At 35.1% G+C, this 14,028-nt stretch overlaps 2 protein-coding genes across 3 annotated transcripts; both read left to right on the top strand.

The window, feature by feature from the left end:
- Positions 1–2,794: 2,794 nt before the first annotated feature.
- Positions 2,795–4,921, top strand: LOC127260566 (DNA damage-repair/toleration protein DRT100). Its single transcript, XM_051288337.1, has one exon. It carries the CDS (start codon positions 2,929–2,931, stop codon positions 4,729–4,731), a length of 1,803 nt encoding a protein of 600 aa, XP_051144294.1. The 5' UTR covers positions 2,795–2,928; the 3' UTR covers positions 4,732–4,921.
- Positions 4,922–6,819: 1,898 nt separating this feature from the next.
- On the top strand, positions 6,820–12,259 carry LOC127261182 (biotin carboxylase 2, chloroplastic). 2 transcript variants are annotated; one of them, XM_051289414.1, is made up of 17 exons: positions 6,820–6,976; positions 7,136–7,206; positions 7,930–8,255; positions 8,576–8,717; positions 9,216–9,314; positions 9,455–9,511; positions 9,995–10,066; positions 10,279–10,368; positions 10,461–10,520; positions 10,639–10,824; positions 10,917–11,009; positions 11,088–11,169; positions 11,255–11,361; positions 11,453–11,528; positions 11,609–11,655; positions 11,758–11,820; positions 11,907–12,259. In XM_051289414.1, the coding sequence occupies exons 2-17, from the start codon at positions 7,156–7,158 to the stop codon at positions 11,961–11,963; spliced, it is 1,608 nt and encodes a 535-aa protein (XP_051145371.1). In that variant the 5' UTR covers positions 6,820–6,976; positions 7,136–7,155; the 3' UTR covers positions 11,964–12,259. The 2 variants fall into 2 exon arrangements, with proteins under 2 accessions (XP_051145371.1, XP_051145373.1); XM_051289416.1 differs by having other exon boundaries at positions 10,917–11,013; positions 11,092–11,169.
- The last annotated feature ends 1,769 nt before the right edge of the window (positions 12,260–14,028 follow it).

Raw genomic sequence — 14,028 nt, 5'->3', positions numbered from 1 at the left:
GATACGTAATTACAGGAAAAATAAAAGGGTATAGATGTTATTTCCGTCCGGGTCTCGTCGCCCTAACTCCGCACGGCGTTTGAATGTGTATGTTTTGTCTTTTAGGGTGCGTTTGTTTCGAGGGTTTGGATTTTGAGTTGGGATTTGAATAGTAAAAATTTTAAATTTGAATAGTTGTATGATGTGATATAAATAGGTGGTGATGTGATGTTTTGAGTGTAAAATTAATTTTTAGTATAATACAAAAAATGATAAATAAGTATTTGATTTGATGTTTTTGGGGGAAAAAAATTGGATAAATAGTAGAATTTTAACAAAATTCTACAAACGAACACACCTTTAGTGTTAATTTTAGTTTTTTTCTATACTCCATCCAGCCCAATTCTTACCATTTTGTTTTTATTTTTTTATTATTATTATTTTTTTAAAAAGTATTGATGGGGAATCTCGTCTGATTGTATTTCTTTATAAATGTTCGAACTTATAAGTGAGACTAAGTTGCATCTGATATGATATATCAGAGTTCCAATTCCACCATTCTTATTTGCGGCGGCATATGCATGTACAAATTTTGTATACAAGATTAAGACATATACATGCAAAATAAGGAGGAATGCTTCAATTATGCTGATACCAGCATTCTAATTTATTGGTGACAATTATTTGTTCTTGGAATTAATGTAATTTACTATAATTAGGTGAATAATAATTATAAAGAATAAGCGTTTCTCTGGATATGTTGTCGAACTAATTTGTATTAAATTGTTTTTTAAAAAAATAAAAATAAAAATAAAATTCCATTGTGCGTATTGGAACCCTAAAATCCCTATTTAACACAATTATATATTTATATATGTATATATATTAATTTTTACGTCAAACAGTTCACAAACCCAAAATTACATACGAAAAAAAGAACATTTGACATGTTCTTCAAACATATATAAATTTATATAAAATAATTTTTGAATATAAACAAATCTTTACAAAGCAAAAGCTCAATTACAGGTCATTTCACAATAAAATTCCCTATTAATAAATATTTGTAGACATAAAACTAATATAGAAATGGAAGATGAATGTATTATCCAAATTCATTTCTTGCTCGCACAATTAAGAAAACAATACATGAAGAATTAAACTACTATCCCAACACAATATATATAAAAATAAAGTTAGGTTGGGTTCATCCTAAAAAAATAAATAATAAAAGTAGTTGGTGTAGGAGACATTGTACGTGCACATTTTTACATACATATAATGTTAATTTGAATAATATTTAAAATGCTATCTTTACAATTAAGATTCCATAATGGCTGTTGGGGTATAATCATAAAATGGAAATTTAGGGGGTCTTCAACAAGCTCAGCTATATAATCATTGTCAATCAATAACTATAAAATATTATTATTATTATTATTATTATTATTATTATTATTATTATTATATAATTTGATGTTGCAAAATTGTGAAAATCTAAATAAAAACGTACACAACAAAATAATAATCTGGTGATTCAATTCGAATCATTCTGATCTAAAACAATCAAATCAAATTCTTTTTTCCAATATAGATTTATCTGATTGAACTAAATTACCAAATTATCATATTCTTACAGGCATTTTTTTTTATCTTGATTTTCATAATTTCACAACTAATGAGTGGGACAGCTACAAACACATTTATCCAAGTGTATGTGTAAAATATACAATGACATTGTCCAGCTAATTAATACTATTAATTTTAATATCTGCCTACTTTTTTGTACATCACCACAAGCCCCACAGCCACTCATTAAATTTTATTATTTCCTAATGGACCCCAATATTTATTTTATTTATTATAAGGGTTTGTGGGAGTTTTACATCTAACTGGTGTGTTTTTTCAACCCAAGGATTTACTGACTTTGGCACATTGCCACCCAACCCCCCCAAATATGGTCCCCAATTTTGTTTTACTCTTTATATATATATTTTTATCTTTCACTACTTTTAAATTTTATTCCATGAAAAAATATATATTTTTTATTACAATTATTTTCTATAGGCTGGTCTGGACTCTGGACCACTTATCTAAGGTTGAATCCAACTTGATGATAAAGCAGAGCTGCCAAAATAGGGATTGTAAATTTGGCACTAATCATTGCTTTAGAGATTTCAATAGGGATCTGTACTTCTTTTGACTAATAAATTCTAAATTCCTGTTTACACAACACCAATCACTCTCACTAATATCTATACACACAAATAAATTTTCACATAAATAATAAAATGCAAGCTAAGAAAAAAGCACATCTCAGCCCTATATCATATAAAACTACAAAATAAATTCAAATTTTCACCAATGCCCAAAACCTATTATAATCAATGAACAATGAATGACATTAGTGGACAACAACAAAACAAGAAAAGAAAACAGCAAGATATCAAGCAAAGTTGAAATTTGTACCAAAAGGGAAGAATTTTTTTTTTGAAAAAATAGTGCGCTCCAACGTTCAAATAGACACTGAGAAAACTCGTGAAATGAAATTTCAACCCATCCAACGGTCATAAAATTCGCATGTGAATTCCATAAACCTAAAGCCCCAGAAAGCATATTTACCAACTATAAAAATGGGGGAAGGCAGGCAGGGTGTTTTCAGACCAGAAAAATCTCTCTGAATGCACACATAGATTTTTTCTACCATATATATTTATCTGTTTCTATCTTTAGTTATTTAATTTTTTTTTATATATATAATATTTATCTTTCATCATTGTACCGTGTGGTCTAAGTGACAAGAGCAAGGAATTAAGAAGACATACCTTTCCTTGGAAATATTTAATGCCTTGCTGTTGATGTGGAGTGCCCCTTTTCTTGCATCTTTGTCAGTCCAGAAGCTTTAACTCAGACAAGTCCTTTTTTATTTTTGCCTGTTTGGTGGAGAAGATGGAGTTCTTGATGTGGGCTGTGCCTGTGAAGCTTCTGCTGATCATGACAACAGTGTTTGGCACACCAGTTTCTTCTCAATCAGGGGGGGCCTGTTCACCGGCTGACAGGGCTGCCCTGCTAGGGTTTAAGGCCAGCATTGTGAGAGACACCACTGGCATGCTGTCAACATGGGGGGTGGGAGGGGGGGACTGCTGTGCAGGGGGCTGGGAAGGTGTGGAATGTGGTGGAGCCGTGCCAGGGAGGGTCACCAGGCTCATCCTGCAGAATCCTTCCATGGATTCTGCTGGGGTTTACATGAAGGGGATTCTGTCATCTTCTCTAGGCAGGCTGCAGTTCCTGGAGATAATGATGATCAGTGGGATGAAGAGGATAACTGGTTCGATCCCCGAAAGCTTCGCCAATCTTACCAGGCTTACCCAGCTTGTTCTTGATGATAATGGCCTGCAGGGAAACATCCCGACAAGTTTAGGGAAATTGAGGAGCCTCCAGACGATCTCGTTGAGTGGTAATCGCTTGACAGGGCGTATACCTGTCATGTTGGGAGGTTTGCAGCACCTCCAGCAGTTGAATCTTGCCAGGAATTCCTTGACAGGTCCAATCCCGACGGCCATTGGTCGCCTTACAGGGCTGCAGTCTCTTGATCTTGGTTACAATTCATTGTCTGGATTCATACCTGATTTTCTTGGTCAGCTAAAGAATCTGAGCTACCTTGTCCTCACCAGGAATCAATTTTCAGGGCAGATACCGAATTCTCTGTTCAATCTAGTGCAACTTTCCGAGCTGTCAATTGATCAGAATCAGCTCACCGGAACAATCCCATCTCTGATAGGGAAATTGAAGTCTGTTGCAGTCCTAAGGTTGAGTTCCAATAAGCTCACAGGTCAAATTCCAGAATCCATTTCACAGCTGCAAAACTTGTGGAATCTTAATCTGTCAAGAAATCTACTGACAAACCCTCTCCCTGAGGCTGCCTTCAGCAAGGGGTTCCCATCTCTGCTGTCAATTGATCTGTCCTACAGCGGTCTCGAGCTGGGAACAGTTGGTAATTGGATTGTGAACAGGGAACTTTCCGATGTTCATTTAGCAGGCTGCAAGCTCCGAGGATCCTTACCCAACTTCACAAGGCCTGACTCTTTGAGCACATTGGACCTGTCTGACAACTATTTCACTGATGGTATTTACAGGTTCTTGGAAAGGATGACGAGTCTGCAGACAGCAAAGATTGCAAACAACTTGTTGAATGGTGACCTCTCCTTTATCAGGTTACCTGATCAGATTTCAACCCTCGACCTCCATTCAAACAGGCTCTATGGTTCTCTGTCAAGGATGCTAAGCAACGGGACAGCCAAATTCATGGAGGTCATCGACGTGTCCAACAACAATATTAGAGGCAGCATTCCTGAATTCAGCGCTGGTCTGAACTTAAAAGTGCTCAACATAGGCAGTAACAAGATTGCAGGCCAAATTCCAGGGTCACTTTCAAACCTAGCTAGGCTGGAAAGGTTTGACATTTCAAGAAACCAGATCTCGGGCACCATCCCAACCAGTATGGGCTTGTTGCTGAAGCTGAAATGGCTAGATCTATCTATCAATAGGCTTACAGGAAAGATCCCAGACAGCTTGCTGGGAATTGAGGCACTAAGACATGCCAGTTTCAGGGCAAATAGGTTGTGTGGAGTGATCCCTCAGGGAAGACCGTTTAACATATTCCCTGCCTCTGCTTACGTTCACAATTTGTGCTTGTGTGGCAAACCCTTGCCGCCCTGCAGGGGAAAAACAAACCCGAAGATCAGTCAGTGATATGCTGACCCTGCCCATGGATGCATGGTGTTATGCTCATGCCACATGAGCATTTTCCCATCTAAAGTGGTCATCTTTTTTTTCATGTAACTTTAGGTACACAGTTTTTGTAATTCCCTTTACACTTGGTTTACACTACATAAGCCACCATCCTGTGGATTCAAATGAAGAAACCTATTTATACTGATAGTCTAAATGCTGATTTTCGTAGTCTAAATGCTGATTTTTGTTTAATAACCATACAACTCACACACATTTGCAATTAAGCAGATCGAACCTCCCACTTCCACTGAGGTGTTGAGCAGTTAAAACAACTAAAATCTATTAGGTGTATGCCTAGTAGCCCGTGTTTAGATCAAGAACCTCCACAGAGATATAGCATACGACGAACAATTTGAACTGTAATAATTGGAAATAATTTGAAAAGGACTGATAATATGAGTGGCACCAACAACTCCATCACTACAAAGCTAAGTGTGCTTCAAGATTAGTGATTCGAAATGAATTCAAGACAAAGTGGTGTTTTTTTCTTGCCTACAAATAACAAATCATGAGCTAGAAGTATTTGGCTTTAGAATGAATAAAGACAAGATACAATCGCATTTAATGATGCCAATCTAATAAAAAATTACATAATACTCCTAGTATATATATTGGTTAAGTCAACAATGCAAATAATTGGTGTGAACATAAATAAACTCCAAACATTCCCAAGAAATGTTATGAAGCACCACAGAGAGGCGGGCAAGGGAATAATTGGTGAAGGTCTAACTTTAAAGGCTGCAAGCAAGTCCTAAGAGCTGGAGTAGAGAAATACACAACCACATCCGCTTCTATTCATTAGACTTCTTGGTCAGATCCGACAACACTGTCCAGATCATATATGCTTTGCATGGGTACACCATATAAAGGACGCAACCAATTGCATACTTCAAACAATTATCTAAACAGAGAAAACATCTGTGTTCTTTTATGTTTTTATTATTGTATTGTTTGTTTTGCTATTTTAAAGTGAAATTAATTGTTAAATATAATATTTTCAATGAATAATAGTGGCAGGATACCATAGGTTTGAAAATGATAAATTAAATAATAAAACTTGAGAATAAAGACACAAAAGAAGACATAATCATTGAAAATTTTCATCCTCTAGTTATATTGGACTTCAATGCCTTTTCACATTCATTTTTACGATCTACGGCTTTGTAGAGCCATAAAACAAATGAACTGTTTGCGAGCTCAGCTCAGTTTAGATCGTTTGAGTTCATTAAAAGCTTTCTAGCCAAACTAAACGAGCCAGACATAACCAATGAACACAATCGAGCTTGAGTACTTAAGGAGTCAAGTTCAAACAAGAATTTCAAATTGTATCTCTTAACAAAATAACACGAATCAAGCTGTTCAAAGGCTCAGTTCAGCTCGCTAACGCTCTAACCTTCTGTCAATATGCATATCTTAATTATCAAAATCCCTACAAATACTTATGAATAAACACATTTCCACCGGCCGAAGAAAAGCACTTAACTAAATTTCAAGTTCAATTCACAACACCACCACTCAAGATGAATCGCTTCCATTTCCTTACAATAAATTCGTGTTTTCCGCGTTGGAGAGAAGAAGAGTTTCAAGTTTCAGCCACGATCCCTCGCCCTCGCCCTCAACCTCGAAGCGGTGTCGATGCTCAGCCGCCTGCAATTAATTCCAGATTGTTACTAAAATCGCAAACAGCAATAGCGCACAAAATAGAGAAGATTTGCACGGAAAACTTTGCATACTTTCTGCGGCATTGTATAACAATCACAAGTTTGAAGGTCTTCGCGCCAAAACGTGACGTAAGTAGGGTTCGAATGGGCCATTACGGGCCGCTCAGTTATCCTTATTGGACCGAATTAGGATCTGGGCCTAATTAGTCCAAATTAAGCCCAAATTCAACCCAAATAAATATATACATATTTATTTATTTTTTTAAAAAAAAAGAAGAGGAGTTTCCAATAATACGAATTAATTTAAGTGTTAACCATTTCATTTCGCCTGTAATTGTTTTTCAATATTATTATTAAGTATAAATATAATTATTATTGGCGTAACTAATATTTACGGTAAAAGAGGAAATATTACGCAGCGGCGGAGTCTCCAGCGAACTCAACTGTCACTTCTTCCTCGTTTTCATCGACGCCCTTCTCTTCAAATTCTCGGATCCATCCTCACCCTTATCGCCCTCGTTCCATTTCCTCGCATTTCTGAGGTATTTCTCATCTTATCAGATCTAATCTCTTCATTTTTTATGTTGTAAGAATTTCGTAGGCTGCTGATTTTAATTTTCTCCGCATTGCTGTATCCTTTCGTTTCAGTGTTGATTCCTCACTGACCAGTCAGGTTTTTTGCTTCTGTCTCGTATCTTTAGGCAGGTTTTTTGATCTGAAAATGGACTCTGCTACCATGACCTTCTGCAGCAAATCGGTCTGCTCACCGCCGGTGAGTAAAACCTACCTTCCTCCCCTCCCCTCCCCTATCTTATAATTGCTATTATTATTGAATTAGCATTGGTTGTCTGGAACATTTGTTTGTGTCGCTACCCTCATTGTGTGTTTGTTGGGTTATGATTTGCATACAAAGTAATGATTTTTTTTAGCGAATCTAATTAAAAGGACTCCTTTTTTGTTGTAATGGTTGCAAGAGGGCACCTTTTGGGGTATTTTTATAATTCAAAGGGTATGTTTCAAGCATTTGGAATTCCGAAAACTTTTAATAGTTTCATATACAAGTACGCAATTGATCTAAAAATTGTTTGGCAAGGAGGAATTCACCTAAAAAACCTAAGCCTCTATGCTTCACTAGTTTTGGAGAATCTTGCACTTATATCAGTTATAGCTTCAATTTCGTACAAAATAATTCGTGATCAAGAATATTGCTTCATATCTGTTGCAAAGATAATCTTTATTGTTAGGTGCTTGCAAGAGGCTATTATGACCGGACGAATTCGTGTTACCAATCAATTAATGTTACCGGCGTACTTGTCTTCCTATTGACGTGCTAATTGTTGATTACGTCATCACTTTTCATTGCTTCATATTTTTTTGTGACTGCATTACACAATTTGAGCTGTGGCTTTGTTATCTTCTTTTTTTATACATTTCTTCATATAAATACCATCTAGAATGCTTGGACTTAAGTTTCGTGGGTATATTCTGTGGAAAGGGTTTATTCATGCGGAGGGTAGGAGGAATAAGGAGCTCCCAGTGCAGCTTTACGTCAGGAAGTAGAGTTACCTTCCCCGTACAGAGGGTTCAGGCCTCTCGAGTTGGTTCGAAATCAGGTAAACGTGGGGGAGCTCTTGCTGCTACATGCAACAGCGATAAAATTTTGGTGGCCAACAGAGGAGAGATTGCTGTTCGTGTGATTAGGACTGCCCATGAGATGGGGATCCCTTGTGTGGCTGTTTACTCAACAATTGATAAGGATGCTCTTCACGTCAGACTGGCGGATGAATCTGTCTGCATTGGAGAGGCGCCAAGCAATCAATCGTAAGCTGTATTATATTATTATCGTTTTTAATTAATGATTTATGGTTTTCCCTCACATGGAAAGAAATTTATTAAATTATTAAAGAGTGACTTGACAAAATGATTTAGCCTTCACCCATTCGAATATTTTAAAGTACACTATCCTTAAGAAAACTGATCAAAAATATGGTTCTCAGTTTAAAAAGCTGGTTGTTTCAGTGCTATCTAGTGCCAGTAGAAGTATGAAATGCCTCTTTAAATGTTAATTAAATTTCTGGTGAAACTTGTATAATTGATGCAGCATTCATACATATTTTCCTATCACTGTCTATTTCTTCTAGGTACTTGGTGATCCCAAATGTCTTGTCTGCGGCCATCAGCCGTGGATGTACAATGCTTCATCCTGGGTATGGATTCCTTTCCGAAAATGCTGTTTTTGTCGAGATGTGCAGAGAACATGGAATCAACTTCATCGGACCTAATGTAAGTTTACTAAGATGGAGATTATATAACATCTCAAGTTTTTATAGCATGTGAAACTGATCATTCATGTGGCATCATTATTGGCGCTGCTCATTGCAGTTTTAATGTGAATTATCTATAAAGTTTTTGGCATTGCGATGACTGATACAAATAGATGGATTTACTTTAGTTTTAAAATGTTGTCAATCAAGTGTGGTGACATCTCTTGACCGTATTTATACATGCCTCATCAGAAAATATTTTCTCCTCCATGCACATGTTACGATTCCATAGTGCTAAAGTTTTCTGTTCTTTGCTCTAACGTTGGCATTTTGCGATACAAGTATGCACACACTCTCACCCTGGAAGGCGTTCTGAGTCAAACTTTCATCAAAAAATGGACAAAAGTAGCTATTGCCCTGATCACTGTTGCAAATTAATATTTGTTTTTTTGTCTTTCTCGATACATCAAAATCATGTGTGGAGATTACAAATTTATAACTAAACTTCACTTCACAGCCCGATAGCATCAGAGTCATGGGTGATAAGTCTACTGCTAGAGATACAATGAAGAAGGCTGGAGTTCCAACTGTTCCTGGAAGCGATGGATTATTGCAGGTATTGCCTTCAACTAATAAGTATTACATAATCATACTGAACAACTTCTCAGTAAAGTCAATCACTGTTGCTTTTACCGTATGCTGCTTATCTTTTAATTCATATATATTTACGTGGTGTTCGCTATCTTGTAATTTCAGACCACTGAAGAAGCAATAAGGCTTGCAGATGAGATTGGTTATCCGGTCATGATCAAGGTAAGTTTTTTTTTTCCCAAACTCACTGTATGCTATGTCTCATGTATTGGTTACTAAGCACTGCATACGGTTACTCGTTAATGCATGGTGGTCGGATAAATTTCTATGAGATTTTAACAGTAAGTTGGTGCGGTTTGTGGCATCTATGCAGTTAATGGCATGAAAATAGCAGATCTGTTTGGAATGATATCTTCCTTCATTCTTTTGAGTGAAATGGGAGCATGCATAGTATGAGGCTTGGCTTTTCTAAATTTCTTTTAATTGGCACAGAACGCATTTGAGGCAATTTCTGCCATATTTTGTGATTGCACCGAAGGGCAGTTTTGCAACTCTTAAGTTGTTAAACTAAGCTGGTTTGCAGCAAAGTTTTCGAAGAAATGGACTGTATATAAATAAAGTGACCCATTCATATCCATCAATCTTTCTTTTGAATGCTTGATTGTTTTAGTTGTGCCGACTTACATCTACTTCATCCTTTTGAAGGCAACGGCCGGTGGAGGAGGACGAGGGATGCGTCTTGCTAAAGAGCCTGATGAGTTTGTGAAGTTGTTGCAGGTATCTCCCCTCTCCCTGGTTTTCTTTCTGATGTAATTTTCCATTAATATTTGGAATCATATTTTTCTCAAATCAAATCTTTATAGACTATATTTTCCATATTAATTATATTTGCGTGCAGGTTATGCATTCGTGTTAAAGTTATTTCAAGCAGTGTTTGTTCTAATAAGATTGCCGCTGATTTCATTTTTATTGTTTTTGTGGGGGACCAGCAAGCTAAGAGTGAGGCTGCAGCTGCATTTGGTAACGATGGTGTTTATCTTGAGAAGTATATCGTGAATCCAAGACATATTGAATTTCAGGTTACCCATTTTGCTGTTTCTCTCGAAAACTTAGCATGGTATTGATTCTTGTTACGCTTTTTGACACGAGCGCTTCATGTATTATCTTTCAGGTTTTGGCTGACAAATATGGTAATGTTGTGCACTTCGGCGAGCGTGATTGTAGCATTCAGGTGGACATCACAAATACACCTAATTAACTTTCGCAGCGCATTTCGTTGTCTGATTACGTGTTTCTCCGCACAATCAATAGCAATAGGCATTGATTCATCGAAACACTTGTTTTTGTAGAGAAGAAACCAGAAGTTGCTAGAAGAAGCGCCGTCTCCTGCCTTAACTGCAGAACTGAGGAAAGCCATGGGTGATGCTGCCGTAGCAGCAGCAGCATCCATCGGTTATATAGGTGTCGGTACGATCGAGTTTCTCTTGGATGAAAGAGGATCATTCTATTTCATGGAGATGAACACGAGGATACAGGTTAAATTCAGTGGCTTCGATAATTTACAGGCGTAGCTACTTACCTTGCCATGGGTAACCCGTGAAACGTATTTTACTTGGTACTGTGACAGGTGGAGCATCCGGTTACGGAAATGATATCCTCAGTCGACCTAATTGAGGAACAGATACGCGTCGCTAGGGGAGAGAAGCTTCGCTACAAACAGGCATGTTTACTGCAGTAAAAAATGAATTAGAGACTAAACTGCAGCCAGTAAGTTATCTGAATATTGTTTTGTGTGCAGGAAGATATCGTACTACGTGGACATTCGATTGAATGTCGTATAAATGCAGAAGATGCTTTCAAAAATTTCAGACCAGGGCCAGGTGTGTTTTAACTGCAGTGAACTGTTAAAAATCCGTTCTTGTGCTTTTCATCGTGTCTGTATATTACATCTCATCTTTTGAACAGGGAGAATAACATCGTACTTGCCGGCTGGAGGTCCTTTCGTGCGTATGGATAGCCATGTTTATCCCGATTACATGGTTCCACCTAGCTACGATTCCCTGCTTGGAAAGGTCTTTAAATTCAGCTTCGACTTTTACCCAATCCTATATTCAATCCATAGTTTATTGCATTCGGAATATTAACTCCAAATTGCTATTTTAGCTCATTGTCTGGGGACCAACAAGAGAGAGGGCCATCGAGCGCATGAAAAGAGCTCTTAACGACACCATTATTACCGGTAAGTTTCAGCTTCAACCTGTTTATATGATGATTTTTTTTTTCGAAAAATCTATAAATTGATTCTCTGCTGCTGGCCAGGCGTGCCGACAACAATTGACTACCACAAGCTTATCCTTGAGATCGAGGTACAATAATACAATTTTCTCGAAATTTAGCATCACATGTGATTGCCATGGCTCTTTCCGGAGGTCTCGATGACCAAAATCGAATCTTTACTATGCCCACAGGACTTCAAGAACGGAAAGGTCGATACAGCTTTTATCCCAAAACACGAAGAAGACCTTGCTGCGGTATTACATATTAATACCTCATTACGTTCGATTCTCTAACCTGTGTTTGCGCTGCATGTTTTGATCGACCATTATTGTATTGGCAGCCCCTCGAAAGTGAAGCGGCGCCGTCCCAGAAACAGCTCGTGAATACTTCTGCTTGAGTTAACTCCGTCTGCAACCAATGGTCGAGTATTGTTTCCCGGCAAGACTGTCGCTTAATTAATAGGTGCCGGGCCGTGTTTTTGGCTGTGTGTTTGTTTTTCACATGCGACCATCGTCGAAACCACATTTGAATGAGGCGCAATCTTTCTTTATAGACGGTAGCTCTTAAATTATATAATTGGAGACCTTTTGTTCCAAGTTTGTGGTTGTATTCGCTCTTGTTTAACATTCTTCCAAGTTTATTTATTAATTTACGACGTGAAAATTCGCAGTTCTATTCTCTTTCATTCTTAAATAGCTCTTGTTGGATTTTAATTTCAATTTGAATCTTTTATTTTGGTTTAAATAATTACATATGTTATCTTAGAAGAAAGTTTATACTCCATTTTAATTAATAAATTGATAATTTAATTAAAAAATAATATATATTTTTTTTTATTAAAAATTGTAAAAATGAAATAGTAACATTTTTTATTTGGACTAAAAAACAAACAAACGACAGTATTGTTTGAAATGCAGCAAAATAAAACAAACTTGTCGCCTATTTTCCGTAGATACCCATTAGAAAAAAAATATATATATATATATAATATATATTAATTTAATTATGAAATGAATTTAATAATGAGTGAATAGTGAAGAAGCACTCACTAGATATAGTTGGGTTAGATTGTCAAATCATATGATTGGTGGCCCTACAAGAACACACACACACCCGTATGTGTGTCTGTGTATTATGCAATTGCTTAAAGGTGATGTAGTAATTGCACAACGTGGGTTGTTAGGACCCACCCCCTCCCACTCTATATTTTTCACACACTAATTCTATTTATTTATTTATATTTAATATTTCTTCCTCCCGAAATTAAGTATTCACTTTTTTTCACCTAGTTTTAAAAATATTAATATTATATTGGAATATAGTATGAATAAAGTAGAAATGACTAAAATAATCTTATTAGTATGTGTGGTATAAAGGTAATGATATTTATGTAATATATTATAAGTTGTAAGGGTATTTGTAATGTTAGGTAGAAATTACAGTTACTACAAAAATGAAATATATACTTGTTATGGTACGGACTAAAATAAAAAAATTAATACTTTGTTATGAGACGGATGGAGTAATAAATTTGTTTACATAACTTTTTTTTATAAAAATTAATACGAAATATGAAATAATATTTTTTCTATTAATTTTGTATACTTAGATTAAAAAATTCAAATCGCAGTACTAAACAAATAAATCAAATATTTTTAAAATAACATAAATCTAATTTTTTTTTAAAAAAAATGAAAATAAATAAATAAATACACTACTGTTTGTTTGAATATTGAGATTTGATAAAATACAAATTTGGAATTTAAATAGGTGTCTAATGTTACATAAATAAATATTGATATAGTGTCTTAAATGTAAAAATAATTTTTAGTATAATATAAAAATTAAAAAATAAGTATTATAATTTAATATTTTTAGAAAAAAAATATATAAATAGTGAAAATCTTCCAAAATCATTTAAGCAAACACATCCTAAATATGATTTTTGTTAACATATATATATTTAGAATCAGTATTAATTCTTTTACAAAATATTATATACGAAATTCATAGGTTCTCATACATCACCTAAAATTCTAAACATTTTATTATTATTTATTTTTTTTTTCAAAAAATCTACAATTCTTATATTAATAAAATTATTCTTTTAATAAAAATATAATTTTTAAAATATTTTTAAAAAATACAAATCATTTCACTCAAATTACTTTTATATTCCCAATATCCTTACAATTCTAATAACTAAAAATAAAAATTTCACTATTCGCAAAACACTAAAACACACCATCGGAAAATTTATTGTAACATACTGTGAGAAAATATACATTTGATAAAATATTTTATAAAATATACTTATAAATGAACAATATTAAAAATAATTTACAAACAAATACTTCTTCCGTCTCATAATTAAATATTCATTTGTTTTTTACATGTAATTTTAGAAATATTAGTATTATATTTGGATGTAGTAGGAATAAAGTAAAAATGACTAAAATAAT

The sequence above is a fragment of the Andrographis paniculata genome, unplaced genomic scaffold (genome assembly GCF_009805555.1).
Source record: "Andrographis paniculata isolate CXL003 unplaced genomic scaffold, ASM980555v1 Contig62END, whole genome shotgun sequence".
NCBI classification, from domain to species: Eukaryota; Viridiplantae; Streptophyta; class Magnoliopsida; order Lamiales; family Acanthaceae; genus Andrographis; species Andrographis paniculata.
The sequence above is the reverse complement of the archived record's forward strand: the minus strand, read 5'-3'. Positions and strand labels throughout refer to the sequence as shown.

What these genes read in the sequence shown, in the direction of transcription:
- LOC127260566 (XM_051288337.1), top strand. Translation starts at nt 2,929, where the DNA reads ATGGAGTTCTTGATGTGGGCTGTGCCTGTGAAGCTTCTGCTGATCATG.
- LOC127261182 (XM_051289414.1), top strand. Translation starts at nt 7,156, where the DNA reads ATGGACTCTGCTACCATGACCTTCTGCAGCAAATCGGTCTGCTCACCG. An exon ending in AGTTTGTGAAGTTGTTGCAG is followed by an intron (nt 10,067 to 10,278) that starts GTATCTCCCCTC and finishes GTGGGGGACCAG; the next exon opens with CAAGCTAAGAGTGAGGCTGC. An exon ending in ACGAAGAAGACCTTGCTGCG is followed by an intron (nt 11,821 to 11,906) that starts GTATTACATATT and finishes TTGTATTGGCAG; the next exon opens with CCCCTCGAAAGTGAAGCGGC.